The sequence below is a fragment of the Urocitellus parryii genome, chromosome 13, assembly GCF_045843805.1.
Source record: "Urocitellus parryii isolate mUroPar1 chromosome 13, mUroPar1.hap1, whole genome shotgun sequence".
NCBI lineage: Eukaryota > Metazoa > Chordata > Mammalia > Rodentia > Sciuridae > Urocitellus > Urocitellus parryii.
Window position 1 is genome coordinate 13,754,031 of NC_135543.1, and position 14,661 is coordinate 13,768,691.

General features: G+C 32.6%; 1 protein-coding gene across 5 annotated transcripts in view; it reads right to left on the reverse strand.

Annotated features, from left to right (window-relative positions):
- Nucleotides 1-222: 222 nt before the first annotated feature.
- The window catches only part of Relch (RAB11 binding and LisH domain, coiled-coil and HEAT repeat containing), a 105,683-nt gene continuing 91,244 nt past the window's right edge, over nt 223-14,661 (reverse strand). For all 5 annotated transcript variants that reach the window (XM_077792173.1, XM_026404641.2, XM_026404644.2 and 2 more), the window contains 4 exons: nt 14,046-14,162; nt 10,330-10,418; nt 8,948-9,018; nt 223-1,932 (listed from right to left, as the gene is read on the reverse strand). In XM_077792173.1, the coding sequence (XP_077648299.1) occupies nt 1,812-1,932; nt 8,948-9,018; nt 10,330-10,418; nt 14,046-14,162 (398 nt within the window). In that variant the 3' untranslated portion in view covers nt 223-1,811. The remainder of the gene's footprint in view (nt 1,933-8,947; nt 9,019-10,329; nt 10,419-14,045; nt 14,163-14,661) is intronic.

Sequence of the window (14,661 nt, forward strand, 5' to 3'; positions counted from 1 at the left end):
TAACATAGATGTATTCTATTATAGTTCAAAGCAAGGGAGAATTTAAATATTTTTCTTTTGAGTCATCCCTGAAACATATTAGTAACTTATATAGATTAAATTTCTAAAATATAAGTACATTTTTATGAATATATGCTCTCTTTTTTTTTGACTGGACATAGTTTCCAAATGAAAACAACACATATAGCCCCAAACAAAACAAGTATGCAAAACATTTTATTTATAATAGATCAACATTTTTGACATGAAAGGTAGCCACTTTCAATTTCTCAGGAATGCCTAGAATCCAACAGTTTTCAGAAGAACTAGTTTGTCAACAATTATTTCACTGTAGGTAAAAGAAATAATTTTAGAATGAAATTTTTAAATGGCTTTGCCTATTGCAACTTATTTTGTAAGTTTGAATGTATGGTAAGCTAGCTTTCCCAGGAAGTGAATATAGTCCAACTATGTTCCAAGAATATTAAACCAGTTTATACAACAAATATGAGAATCACCTATGAGTATCAACCGTGCTCAAATGATGATTTTCTTTTATCAAAATATTCATTTTTCAAAAAAGCCTCACATTAACCCCTCAAACCAATCACCCTTTTTCTGTGTCCAGCATCCTTTTCTACTTCAAGTTCTATTACTGTAGAGACAACAGTCAAATCCCAGTGGAACTATATATTAACTTAAATACACCAAACACAAGAATAGTCACTTTAAGAATAGACTTTAAGGTGGTAACTAACCAATAATAATTTATCCAACGTCACTTTTAGTTTAGAGGGAAAAAAGCACTTCCTAAATGTCCTTAACTTTTCAATACTTCTCTGTAACACACAGAATGAAAAGGTGACCTATGGAATTAAAATCATCAGAAAATATCTTCAAGAAAATGTTTTACATAAATAAGATATTAAATTTCAGATCCGAACCATATATATATTTTTTTTGTATTTTGATTTGGGAAAAAATTCACAAGTATTAGCTCTTCTCAGTTACATTTTTTTCTGAGCATTAAAGTCTACTACACTCTTTGCAAAGTTTACCTTGGTCATTACTCCCCATGCTTATGTGCTGTCTTTTCTCAGGTGAGTCCATTACATGCATGTAAGTGCTGGGGAGGTTTAAATAGTTACTTAAGGAATATTCATGAGAGCTCTGAAATGTTGAAAGTTTCGTCATTATCTATTTGCTGTAGGATTTGTAATTCAAATTCATCACAGCAGCCTAAAGAAATACTGTGTGAATGGAATGCACATAATTCCTACAGAACACACAAACTGAAGTCCAAAAGGCACAGAGTAATGCTGGTGGCTCTTTCTAGTCAGTTAGGAAACAATAAAAAGTCTTCATTATTCTTTCATAATTTAAATACTTAAGTAATCTCCACTTTTATTACTTTATAACAATGACTTCAAATTTACATTATTTTAAGTACCATTGTAATAGCTTAGAGTATAATACAGATATTTGCTAATATCCCATCCAAAAATAAAAAACAAAAACAAAACAAAAACCTCTTCACTATATATATACATATATATATATATATATAAAATTATTCTCAAAGATAAGAACATAGAAGAGGGACTTGGTACAGACCAACCAATCAATTTTCTATTACCACAGTTGTAATTCCCAAATCAACAGAAGACATACAGCAATACTCAAAAGCAGTGCAAATATTTTTGGAGGTTAGGATAAAAATATAACGTAAGAACACAAAACTGAGGAAATAAAAAAAGGCAAGTACTTCAAGTACAAGGAGCCAGTCTGTTTGAGGTCCATCTTAGTGTTTATTGGGGGTTTCCTTCTTCCTTCTACTTCTTTCTCTGAAACACATTGGCCAGCATGGCACCTGATGTTGTCAACTGACCCATTTTGTTTAAAAACTTCGTCTTTGTATCTTCACTCACTAAGCTTGCAGCAATTGACATTGAGCTAAGAAAGAAATTTAAAAATTCATGTAAAGCAATTAAAAAAACAAATTTATCCACTTTTCATTTCTTTAGTAACATATTATCAATACATTCTAAATTGGTGTCACAAAAGGGAAACTACTATTTAAAAAGGGAGTTTTTGCGTATTGTACTAAGTTGGCACTTTCATGTTCATCATTTATATCAAAGAATAACAGTTAGGAGCAAGTCTTGGATGAGTCCAAATCTTGGCTATTTACTAGCTTCGTGACTTTGAAAAAGTTTTATTTAATCTGTAAAAGGGAGACAATCTAGTACCTTCCCCATAGGGCTATTAGCTTTCTATCACTTCCCTGAACCTAAGCCTTTAACTACCACCTGTATATTAATAGTTCTTAAATCTCAACGAAATAACTGCCTGTAGTGTTTCCCTAGCTCTACCTCAAATTTTAATATTCCTCTTCAGAACTGTTCTTCATATAGTTCTGTTTTGTTGCACTGTGTATTATCCACTGAAATGTTCAAATCAGAGATCCGGGAATTCTTATATCTGTTTTCCTTCAATCTAAATCTGTTGCTAAACTGAGTTCACATTTGAGGTACATCTGTGATCCATCTTCTCAAACTCACTGCCCCAGGCAGTGAGTTAAGATCATGGTCTTAAGAATCTCAATGCTTGGGTTTGAATTCTGGCTCCTCCATTTAGAAGCCTGATGACTTTTGAGGAAGTTACCTACCTCTGTGTCATCTATAAAATGAAAATAGAGATAGTATCCACTTTGTAGGGCTATTAAGACAATTGTTATCAAGGATGTTAAAACCGCTTGGAGTGTTAACTGGTTGAAAAGTGTCACTTCCTATTACCTTTGCATCCACACTCACACTTGATCTCAACATGGATCCCATGATAGCGTTCCAATCTGTTCCACCTGCTTTTCTTAATCAGAATCCAACTTCTAAAAAGCAGTGTTTCTCAAAGTGTGGTTCCTGGACTTGGAGCATCAACATCTCCTGGGAACTTGTCAGCCATGCAAATTCTCACTAGATCTTTTATATATATATAAATTTTAGTTGTAGTTGGACACAATACCTTTATTTTATTTATTTATATATGTGGTGCTGAGGATGGAACCCAGTGCCTCGAATGTGCTAGGTGAGTGCTTTACTGTTGAGCCACAATCCTAGCCCTATCCACCCTACATCTTCTGAATCAAAATCTCTGAGATGGCACCCAGCAATCTCTAGTTAATTCTAACAAACCCTAAAGCTTGAGACCCAGAGTTACTAAGAGCTGGAAACTCCAGGTAGCAGGCCAAATCTAGTCTGCTGCCTACTACTGTAAAGTTTCACTGGAACTGGATCATGCCTATTTATATACATTTTGTCAATAGCTGCTTTCTTGTTATAACAATAGTCTAGTGAGTTGTTGTGACAGAGGCAGTATGGTCTTCAAAGCTTAAAATAGTATTTGCTGTCTATAGAAGCTTGCTAACTCCTGATCTATGAAGTCCCAACCTCTTAGTGTAGCAATACAAAGTTCTGTACCTGCCCATCTTCACCCACTTATACTTTACCTACCATTCCCAGCACATGGTCTTCTATAACTTTTATCATTGTACACAGTGCTGATTTTTGTTTTTTGGTCTTTTAACATTATTTTAATCTATGCTTTTAACTGCTTCTTTTTTCCACTTCATTTGCGAACACTCTGAGGAAAGGCACTATGGCTTGCTCAATAGCTCAGGGTAAGTGTTCAGTGAATTTTACTAAATATTTAATGAATACAAGAAGGATATTAAAATAATTATGCACTATATTTCCTTCTTGTAGATCAGGGCTTTTAAACTTTCTGAAAAAGATTCCCAGCAAGAGATACCTACTGTATCTATAAAGAAATACTCATCCTTACTAAGTAAAATAGACATACTCTATATTTTCTTTTTGATTCTATTTCTTGGGGGAAAAATGTTTATCACAATCAATTAATTTAATGCTATCCTACTGGGTCACAGCAAATATCAGCGCATATATTAACACCTTTACCTGTGGGAGGTAGTCACTCTGAATGATTTGCATTCTCCTTCCCTGAGCAGAGAGGCTTTGACCGTCACTACATCTCATAGTGACCTGGACATTGCCCGGGTCCTGGAAGTTTGAGGACGCGTCTTCAGATGTAGGCGTGTCATGAACTGAGCTACGCTCACCAGTTCCTTTGTGAAATTACCCCTTTGCCCTATTTGGGATAGAATGTTCCATGGAAACGCCCTTTGTGTGTCCCCTTCTCTCGCTCTGCCTTTGGGTGTGGCCTTCCTAGATGTCAGTCAACCTACTGACAGCAGACATCTCGAAGCTAGACTCAATCCCCTGAAACTTTTCCCCTTGCCTCATTTGAATGGCTTCTCCTCAATAAAAGGGTTCAGCACGCACTCTTTCTTTCTGCAGACCCTAAAGTCAGAGGAGCTGTCACAGGACCCCAAAGAAAAAGGTATCTCTGTCTCTTGTGTGGTTATTTCGTGCAGCCCTGTTCACCTGGAGTGACCTTGAGTGCTTTAGTCGTGAGGAACACGACACTTATCTGCCCCAATTCTCACTTATAACTTAGAAGCAGTTCTCTTTACCGTTCAAGGTTTTCCTCTTGTATTTTTGATCTATAATAGACTTCAGAGGAGGAAATAGTGAAGGAAGCCTTCCTTGAAGAGGTGACATCTAAGCTTTGGCCTGAAGGATCAATAGGAAGTAGCTAAGACAGAGTAAGAATATTCCTAGCAGATGGACTTCTCTGTGTGAAGATCTGAGGGAGCACAGATATGGTAGAGCTGAGGCTCCCAAAGCCTTCCACTGAACCTCTCTTGGCTGTCCTTGGTAGTTAAGACCATTTTCTTACTTACATAACCAGTATAATTTCATCATGGATTTATTATATTACTTACAATAGGGACCACAATGCCATTTCCATATCTTGTCTAGGCTTGCTCTAAAATAAATTACCAAAGGGCAAAGCTATCTACTTATTTTTATTTATTTATCTCCAATCCTGAGTACACTGCCCAAAATGAAGAAATTTTTGCACATGAAAAACTGTATCAGATTTCCTCTCATTTCTTCAGTGTATACTTCCTGTATTATTTATTTGGTATTTTTAAGTCTCTGTTCTGCTAAAATTATGTAAATGTCTTGATTAACTATAGGATGTGAGCTTCCTGATAGAAGGAATCATGCCCAAATTCTATTGTTTCTCTCTTGTATATCTACTGACTGATAATATGGTTAATGTTTTCACATATTTTTTTGTTACAAAATGAGTTAAGTTAAAGATTAACATATAATATTTTTCCTACTTCATTTGGTGTTTATAGAAAACTCTCTTACCAAGTACAAAATATTTCAAAACACACTTTTAGAGTACAACAACAACAACAACAAATCCATGTCATTAAGCTTTTTTTTTGGGGGGGGATACTGGGGACTGAACTCAGGGGTACTCAACCACAGAGCCACACCCCTAGTCCTATTTTGTATTTTATTTAGAGACAAGGTTTCACTGAGTTGCTTAGCACCTTGCTTTTGCTGAAAATGGCTTTGAACTTGAGATCTTCCTGCTTCAACCTCCTGAGCGGGTGGGATTATAGGAATGTACTACCATGCCTGGCAGTTTTGCAAATCTTAATGATGAAAAAAAATTTTTTTTAAAATTACTTGGAACAATTTATATACAAATTGTTGTAATCGTATTACTCTCTGACCCTTACTCTCAAAGTATGTTTATGATATTGTCATACTAGATTGCGAAGAAGGGCCATGTCAACAGGACTAACATGTCAACTTGAAAGGGCTCAAATTGGCTAAAGATGGGATAATTTGTGATTCAATTAGAATAATTCGATGCAATGAATAACAACTATATTTAAATACACGAGTTCATAATGATATTTAAAAACAACTGCGGTGTTCACCAGAGAGTGAATCAGTTTTTTTGAAAATTGGTAAAAAAAAAAACCCAAACATTTATTTTATCTTTACTATGCAAACAATATACACTGGGTCATGGTAGTACATATGGGGTAAAAATTTTCTTTTCTGAAGTATTCTGGCTCATAAATGATATAGAAATGACAGAATTAGAGAGTATTGTATTTTGTAATCTGTAATGAATTAGTGGAACTAGGTTTTAGTCACTAACAGCTTGTTAACATCACCAAAAAAGGAAAGAAGCAGACATTATCTGCCTTATGAGGAAAAAAGTAGTAGTCTTGCCCAAAGAAACAAAGACGCCCCGAATCTGATTAAGTCTCTAGATCTAGACCCAACTACCAAATTTACAGGAAATACAAAAGTACATGTTAAACAATACAAGGGAAATGTAGTCAGCAAAATTCAAACTGTGAAAAACTCTCAAGGACAAATGACCCAGTTTCTTTTACAAGCAAATTTTATGAAGAATAAAAGAGGAGTGGAACCTTGTACCTATGGAGTAAGAGACTTAACATATCAGCCAGATATAATGTACAGAACTTATCTGGATCTTGACTCAAAGAACAAACTATAAAAAAAAAAATTAAATAACAAATCAGATAATATTCATGAAAAAAATTCAAAATTTAAATGGGGACAAAAGAATCGACAACATTAAGGAGTTATTGTTATTGCTTATGTTTTTAAAAAATACTTGTTACCTCCTGAGAGGCTGAGATTTTTAAAAATATTTATTTTTTAGTTGTAGTTGGACACAATATCTTTATTTATTCATTTTTATGTGGTGTTGGGGATCGAGCCCAGGGCCTCGCCTGTGTTAGGTGAGTGCTCTACCGCTGAGCCACAACCCCAGCCTCCCCTTACCTTTTCTTAAAAGAAGTATTTTTTAGTTGTCGATGGACCTTTTTCATTTTATTTATTTATATGTGGTGTTGAGAATTGAACCCAGTGCTTCATACATGCTACAAGTGCTCTTCCACTGAGCTACAATCCCAGCCCCCAAAATACTTGTTATCTTTTAAAGATAAATAGCATTGTATATATAGGAAAGGGAAGTAAATGGTATAATAGTGGAATAAAACTGAGTTGAAGCTGGGTGATTAAAACATGGGAATTCATTCTTGTGTTTATTTGAAATTCTCTAAAAATCAGTAACAATACAGATGATCTGAATAACATGAAAAAACATGATTACACAAGTAAAGCTTTTTTAAAAAAAATTTAAAAGAAGGGTCATATATAGAAAAAGCAATCTTTTGCAAAGATATTTTTCTCTATTTTAATTCCTACATGTAGATCCATGAAATTTCATTTAAAATGAATTTTGTTCCAAAAATTTTCACGTTTTAAAACAATAATCTGAAGACACCAAATAATCTTGATATTTAACATATAATAAATAAATGTAAGTATTTGTTTTGGTGTTTATTTTGGAGATTTTGTTTAGATCAGAAATCTTTGTTTCATTACATTACTATTGTTTTATTATTTTTGGGCACTGGAGATCAAATCCAGGACTGCTTTAGCACTTAGCTACATTCCTAGTCTTTTAAAATTTATTTTGTAATTTTGAAACAGGGTCTTGCTAAGTTGCTGAGGTTGGCCTCAAACTTGCAACACTCTTGCCTTAGCCTCTTGAGTTGCTAGGACTACAGGCATGTGCCACTGTGCCTAGTTAGCTCTTCTTATTGTTTGAATCCTCTACTGCTGAAATAGCAGGTATGTATGAAGAAGAGCTCCTTTTATCCTAGTAAGCTTAATTAAAAAAAAAAAAAAGGTTCTGTTATATCAAAGACTAAGAGACTCTGTGTGTATGAAAGAGTAGCTAGGATGAAACATACTCCTAATAGTTATACTTAAAGAAAACACTCTGAGGTTTTTTTTTTTTTTTTTTTAATATTTTTTTTTTTTTATTTTTTAGTTATCGGCAGACACAACATCTTTGTTGGTATGTGGTGCTGAGGATCGAACCTGGGCCGCACGCATGCCAGGCGAGCGCGCTACCGCTGAGCCACATCTCCAGCCCCGGTTTTTTTTTTTTTAATGTTTGAAACCATTTAAAATTAATCACTGAAGATTACTTCAATAAGAAAGTACACAAAGTCTATTTGTAAATTATTCCTTTTCTGAATTCCTAACATTAATTATTCTTCCTCATCTGTGTTCACTATTTTTTGTTCCCTCAGTACTGGGGATTGAACTCAGGGCCTCATGCATGCTAGGCAAGCATTCTACCACTAAGTTATATTTCCAGCCTTTTTATTTTATTTTTACACAGGGTCTCACTAAGTTGCCTAACTTGGTTTCTAACTGCATTAGTCTCCAGAGTAGTTGGTATTATAGGTAATGGCCACCAAGCCTTGCCTGGCTTGTCACATTTTAATTTCATTGACTCTCTGAATTCTAATTAGCTTGTTTAGAAGCATTAGTTTGGCTATGACATTCCCAAATTTACAATTGTTTATGCAGCAAACAGCTATATCTTCCAACTTCTGACATAATTCTTTCTTTCTTTCTTTTTTTTTTTTTTTTGATACTGGGGATTGAACTCAGGGGCATTTGACCACTGAACCACAGCCCCAGCCCTATTTTGGATCTGAGTTGCTTAGGGCTTCGCCATTGCTAAGGCTGGTTTTAACCTCATGATTCTCCTTTCTCAGCTTTCCAAGCAGCTGAGATTACAGGCTAGCTAACACCTAGCTAACAAATTTACACCTAGCTAACAAATTTCTGACACAAATTTCTAGATATTGTTTTGATCAGTGAGTTCCTGATCCAGCTCCACAGCAAAATCTCTTTGGAGACTGTTAAATGTAAAGATTCCTAGAGTGAATCACAATATCGAGAGGAGGGTACAAAGCATGAGGACAAGATCCGAGTTTTAAATTCCAGGGATACTTCTGATGAGATGGTTTATTGACTAGCTTTGAAAGAACAGCTGAACTGAATAATTTTCTTGTCTTCTAAATAAATGACTACAAAATAATACAACATGAAACATTATAAACAATATTTAGATAGAAAAATTAAGGTAAATATGAAGCCTTAAAGAAAAAATGTCTTACCCTTGAGGCTCTTGGACAGTCTTGTTTTCTACTTTTTGTTCACATTCTTTTATCATAGAACTTAAAATAACCTGATTAAGAAAAATTACTTTAATGAAGAGCACAACACGATGGTTTTATCTAAAGTTTTAACTAAATATTGAGTATCTTATAAACTAACACATTGATTAAAATCTTAAAAATATGGCAGTTACTTTGTTAAAGGATTCATATTAGGTCCTTAGACTAAATACAGGAACAATTTTAAAAGATCTCAATCTGGGGGCTGGGTATAGTGCAAGGCCCTGAGTCAATTCCCCAGCATTCCTTGCCTATCCCACTCCCAAATCTCAATCACTTAATAGTATTTATTTTTTTTAGGTTTCTTTAGTTCAGGGTAGGCACTGAGGTAAAGTTGAGATTTAAGCAAAAACTTGAAGGAGATAAAGGAATGTTTTGAAGATCGGCAAGAAGCTGAATTAAATGTGATGGACATCATTATCCAAAGTACATATATGAAGACACAAATTGGGTGTCAACCTACTTTATATATAAACAGTGATATGAAAAATTGTGGTATATATGTGTAATAAGAATTTTAATGCAAAAAAATACTACATGTATAAAGACAGGAAAAAATAATTTAAAAGTTAATATTACTGAAGAACAAGTCTTTTGTTGAGTTTGTTTCTAATTTAAAAAAATTCATAGATGTAAATAAACTCAATGCTTCTTAGTTTTTTGAACAACAACAACAAAAAAGAAGATGAATAAGGAACTGATTTGCAAGTAGGCATCTGTACCAATAGACAGTGTGAAAGTTGAAAAGAAAAGAGTGGGTAGAGACATTGAGAAGAAAAAGAGATATGGGAAACAATGAAAGGAAGCTTTTGTTTCACTTAGGAGAAAAAAAGTCAAACATAATAGGAAAAGCTGGCAGGAAAAATAGCTTGAGGATACAAATGATAGAGGAAGCAGGAGGCAAAGAGCAAGAAATGAAAGAGTTATGAAGAAATGGAGATAGAAAATAGAAACTTGGCTTTTAAGAAAGTTGATAGAGATAATTAACATTTTTTTAGTTATAAAACATTTCACCCATGTAAATCTTATTAAATTCTTATTAATTAAAATGAAGGTAAGCATGTTATATCTACTTCACAGAATTAAGCAGAGGATTCAAGATGTTAAAGCAGTTGCTTAAAATATCACAACTAGTAAATAAATCAAATAATAACACTGAGCTAAATTAAAAAAAAATTAAACACAGCATATCACAATCAAGCCTTACATAAAGAGTAATGAAAGCTTGCACAGGAGATATTGAAACATATTGGCGATATTGAAACATATCAGATAATAACAGTGTTATCACAGTGATAACAGTGATAATCACAGTGGCTTACCTCATGTTCTGGAGAGAGATGTTCCATGTCAGTGCGTAAACACCTGAGGCCAGGTAAAAAATGATTTACCATTAAATCCTCTGAAATGACTTGAGAGAAGGTAGTTAAGAAAAATTTAATAAACCAAATGTTCAACCAAACAGTAGAGGTTATATATAAAGAAGCCCTCTGAAAGGAGGACTATGTTCTATTGATGCTCAGAGTAAGTAAACAGTCCTGTATGATTCTTTATTTGGAGCAGGTTACTGTTTTATTCTCACAATCTATTCATGCTAGTGGCATTCATTCTGGTATCCCATAATTCAATAATATGCTATGTAAATGTGTGAAAAAAGGATGACAACTAAATCAGGAAACTTAATCAGATTTAAATGAGTATGAAAAGAAAATCAATGTTTCTATGACAATTAAGTTGAAAGTTTTGGGAAAAAAGGGCAAACTGCTTAAAGCATTGTTATTAAGTGTTGTATAATATTTCACACTGAATCCCACTATTTTATATAAATTCAAATTCACCAACAGTAACAAACAACCATGTGTAAACAATTGGGAAAAATGTAAAAATCTAAGAACATTATATACTCAGTATCAGAAATGTTTCTGGATCCTGTTAAGAGAACCTTAATCTTAAAATTATACACAAATGCACCATGGATGTGGTTTATCTAAGAAAGATATTTAACTATAATGATTCACACAAAAGAGATGCCTCAGTTTTATATCAAGATTGATAAAAATACAAGTATATTTTTAAGTTAAAATAAGTTATCTAAGGTTTATATCATTTTCCTGGTTTCTTATTTTAATCATCCTGTTGAACTGACCTTCTACTGGTTCTGATAGACTTGGATAACAGAGTTTTTGATGTAATAAGAGATTTTGCTATCAGTTTAGTATTACTTATAGTTCCTGCTCATCTTAATTTCTGTTGATTATCTTGACATTCTAAAGAATCAGGAAAGCAGATATATTTGTCAAGAAAAATAATTCATCTTGTTCATTCACATCAATTCTGGCACATTCTTACCTTATTCTAGCTGTTATTTATTTAAAATAGTTCTTTAAAAAGATTATACCATATTAAAGTAAAAAATGCCACTAAATAAAAATTTGCTTAGAAAGATGGCTTATTTATTTTTGAAAAAAAATTAAAATAAAATTTTAATAAATTATAATAAATTTAAAAATATTTTTAATAAAAATTATCAAGAAAAATCAGCATATTTAAATATTTCCTTGAAAATACAGTTTTAAATAAAAATTGTGCACAAAGCTCCTATAATTAGTGGCTTATAAATTCAATAGTCACTAAAAATATAGACATACAGAGGGCTGCAACCTAATGATTATGTAGTTTTCTTTCTAGATATGGGGAAAGTACCACCAAGATAAAGCTGTGAGTGACCTTTGGATTAGCAGCCTGTGATGTCAGAAATATGGGCATAGATTGAGAAGCTTAAGATGACTTTATTTAGAGAAAAGAGGAAAGATACTTTCCTCCTTTCAGTTCACCTTTTCCCCAAAGAATCATAGTCTTTCAAGCTCTGCAAATATACAGATCATTTACTCATGTTTGAAATAGCCTCTACCTCATTGATTAATGATGGTCAAAAGGGTTCTAATTGTTCATAAGGATAGCATATTTATAATTTCATAAGCGAGATCACTGCAGTTTTAGATAGACCAATTATAAAGTTTTCCCCATAAACAAAACTGGTCTCTCTGGAACCTTAGCTTGTTTAGTGTTAGCTCTGTACCTTTAGCTACACAGTACCTACCCTTCCTTCTAACCTTTAGGTACTTGCAATTGTCAAAATATCTTTCTATCCTCAAGCTATCTCTTCTCCAGGTTAAAGATTTCTAAATTCCTTCTAGCTTTTCCTAAACATGACTTCTTAAGCACTATTGTTAGGATGGTTCTTTCTTATACCATATTGCTATAAAAACTTTTTATTGTGTTTATTTTTGGAACAATCTGTGTATTGAAATGCATGATAATATTTTTCTATATAGACTTCTATGCTCTTCAGAAACCAATGTCTTTCCCACTTGGAAAATTTTGTTTTATAAAGATAAAAATTTTGATTTTTGGATTTTATAAAGATAAAAATTTTGATCTTTTTGATCATTTTCTTTTTGGCACATTCCTTTAGAAACTTTCTACTAATATTATACATGAGTTCTGCTTAAGTCTAGTGAATGAAACAATATTTTCCTTCTTTTGTGATAAAACTCTGACGTGTTATTATTACTTTCTTGCAGGGATCCTGTCGCTTCTCCATTGTTAAAAAATTCTTCCTTGCTAATTCAGAATATCAGTTCCTCTTTTTGCTTCCTCTATTTTCTCTAAGTTTAAGGAGCCAAAAAGATAAATCAGGAATGATAGTAAGTTCTCCTTTTAGTGGAATTAAATTTACAGATGACACACATAATTGAGGTACAATATTACTAAAACAGGGTACTTATGCCCACTTCGTAACCTATATTCCAAAGAACATGGTTTATATCATCCATATGATTTGGTAATTTGTAGTAGATTCCAAAAATAAAATATACTCAATAATGAATCCAATTATCTAAAAGTTTTAATAGTTTCAAAAGGACATGCAGCTCCTTAATAGATAGCTCTATTTTTCTACTTTTCTGTTTTATTCTGAGTAAAAACAATCTCCCACGATACTTTCTGGTCAAAAATCCAGTGCCAATAGTGTTGTGCATTTATCTTATTTAAAAGTACCTGCTTACTTTGTTATTAAATGCTGTACAATATTTCACAATGAATTTCACTATTTTATATAAATTCAAATGCACCAATAGTAACAAGCAACCATGTGTAAACAATTGGGAAAAATGTAAAAATCTAAGAACATTATATACTCAGTATCAGAAATCATAAACCTGAAACTTCCTTTTTGCTATTTTTTCCAGGAACCTCTTATCATTTTTCCAATTCCTCTATATCATAATTCTCTGATTCTGTGTCTAGTGTGCAGATTTTTCTATTTGAATATTCAACATTCCACTTTTTTCAATCTCTTATTTCCTTTTTTGAACTCTTCTGCCTTTCAATAAAAGCCAGGAAGTTGGTATTCATTTTGCCCATCTTTACTTCCTCTTAGTTTTTATTTTACTAGGCATAGGATAGTAAAGAGAATATTTAATGGGAGTTGGGGGAGAATGACTAAAGTTCTTTGTTCTGGTCACAGTTTTGCTTTTAACTATAAAAAGAGAATAAGTCACTATCATCTTTAAGCCTTAGCTTATTTATTTACAATATAGAGTTGATGTGGGCTTATATGATCTAAGTTTTCTCCTAATTGTCCCTGTACTTTTCCAATGAGTGATTCCTCTGTCAGAGAAATTCACCGGATACCAACAATTAAATATTCACTGAAAAACTTAACTGCCAGGACATATATAAGGCAGTCTTTTGATAAATGGAAGTCTCTCGACTATAATTCATTCTGGCTTTATTTTTTGCTCTGTTACACAGCTGATTAACATAATAAAATTCGGTCTAAGAAACTTATTATTTTAAAAAGGTAGAAATATAAACAGAATTTTAAGTTATTTTTAAAATTATAAAACAACTGTAAAAAAGAAGTGGACAAAGGAAAATAAAAATTTCAATTTTCTACATATTAATAAGTTGAAGCTAAGGTTCATTGTAAAACTGGTTACAAAAAGGTAGATACACTTTGATAAAGCAAGGATACAACAACATGAAAGTGCACTGTAGGCTTCAAAAAGATGGGTAGCAATGTCCAGTCTTTTAGAATCCACAATTTGTAAGTTGTTCACCAAGGCTAACTTATGCAAATGTGGTATAACGACTGAAAAAGAAAAAAGAAATTGTTACATTTTTATCCCAAACACGCATATGAAACCCTCATACTTTACAAAAGATTTACCATTTTAATTTCTAAAATTCTATTTACTGATGGATGCTTTCAAAAGATTATCAACATTCTATGCTTTCTTTTTCTTACTAGGAAGAAAGTATGTTTTTAAAAACAAAAAGTGATCTGGGATTTGGGAGAAATAGATTATTTACTACTGTAATTATTAACTAGTTATGGGGATGCATGTGGGTGATTTTGGCTCACTGTAATTCATTTTCCCAATTTTGAAAAAAGAAACACACACACACATACACACACAAATATGAACAACCTATATCTTGTGTTATTTGTCCTTACAAACAAGCTTTTTAATAAAAATATTATTATTGTTATAATATACTTATTATTTTCTCAATAACTCACAATTTTTTTTCAATAATGTTATTTTACTCCCTAATAATATTATTACCTTTAGTTTCTAAAATGCTTC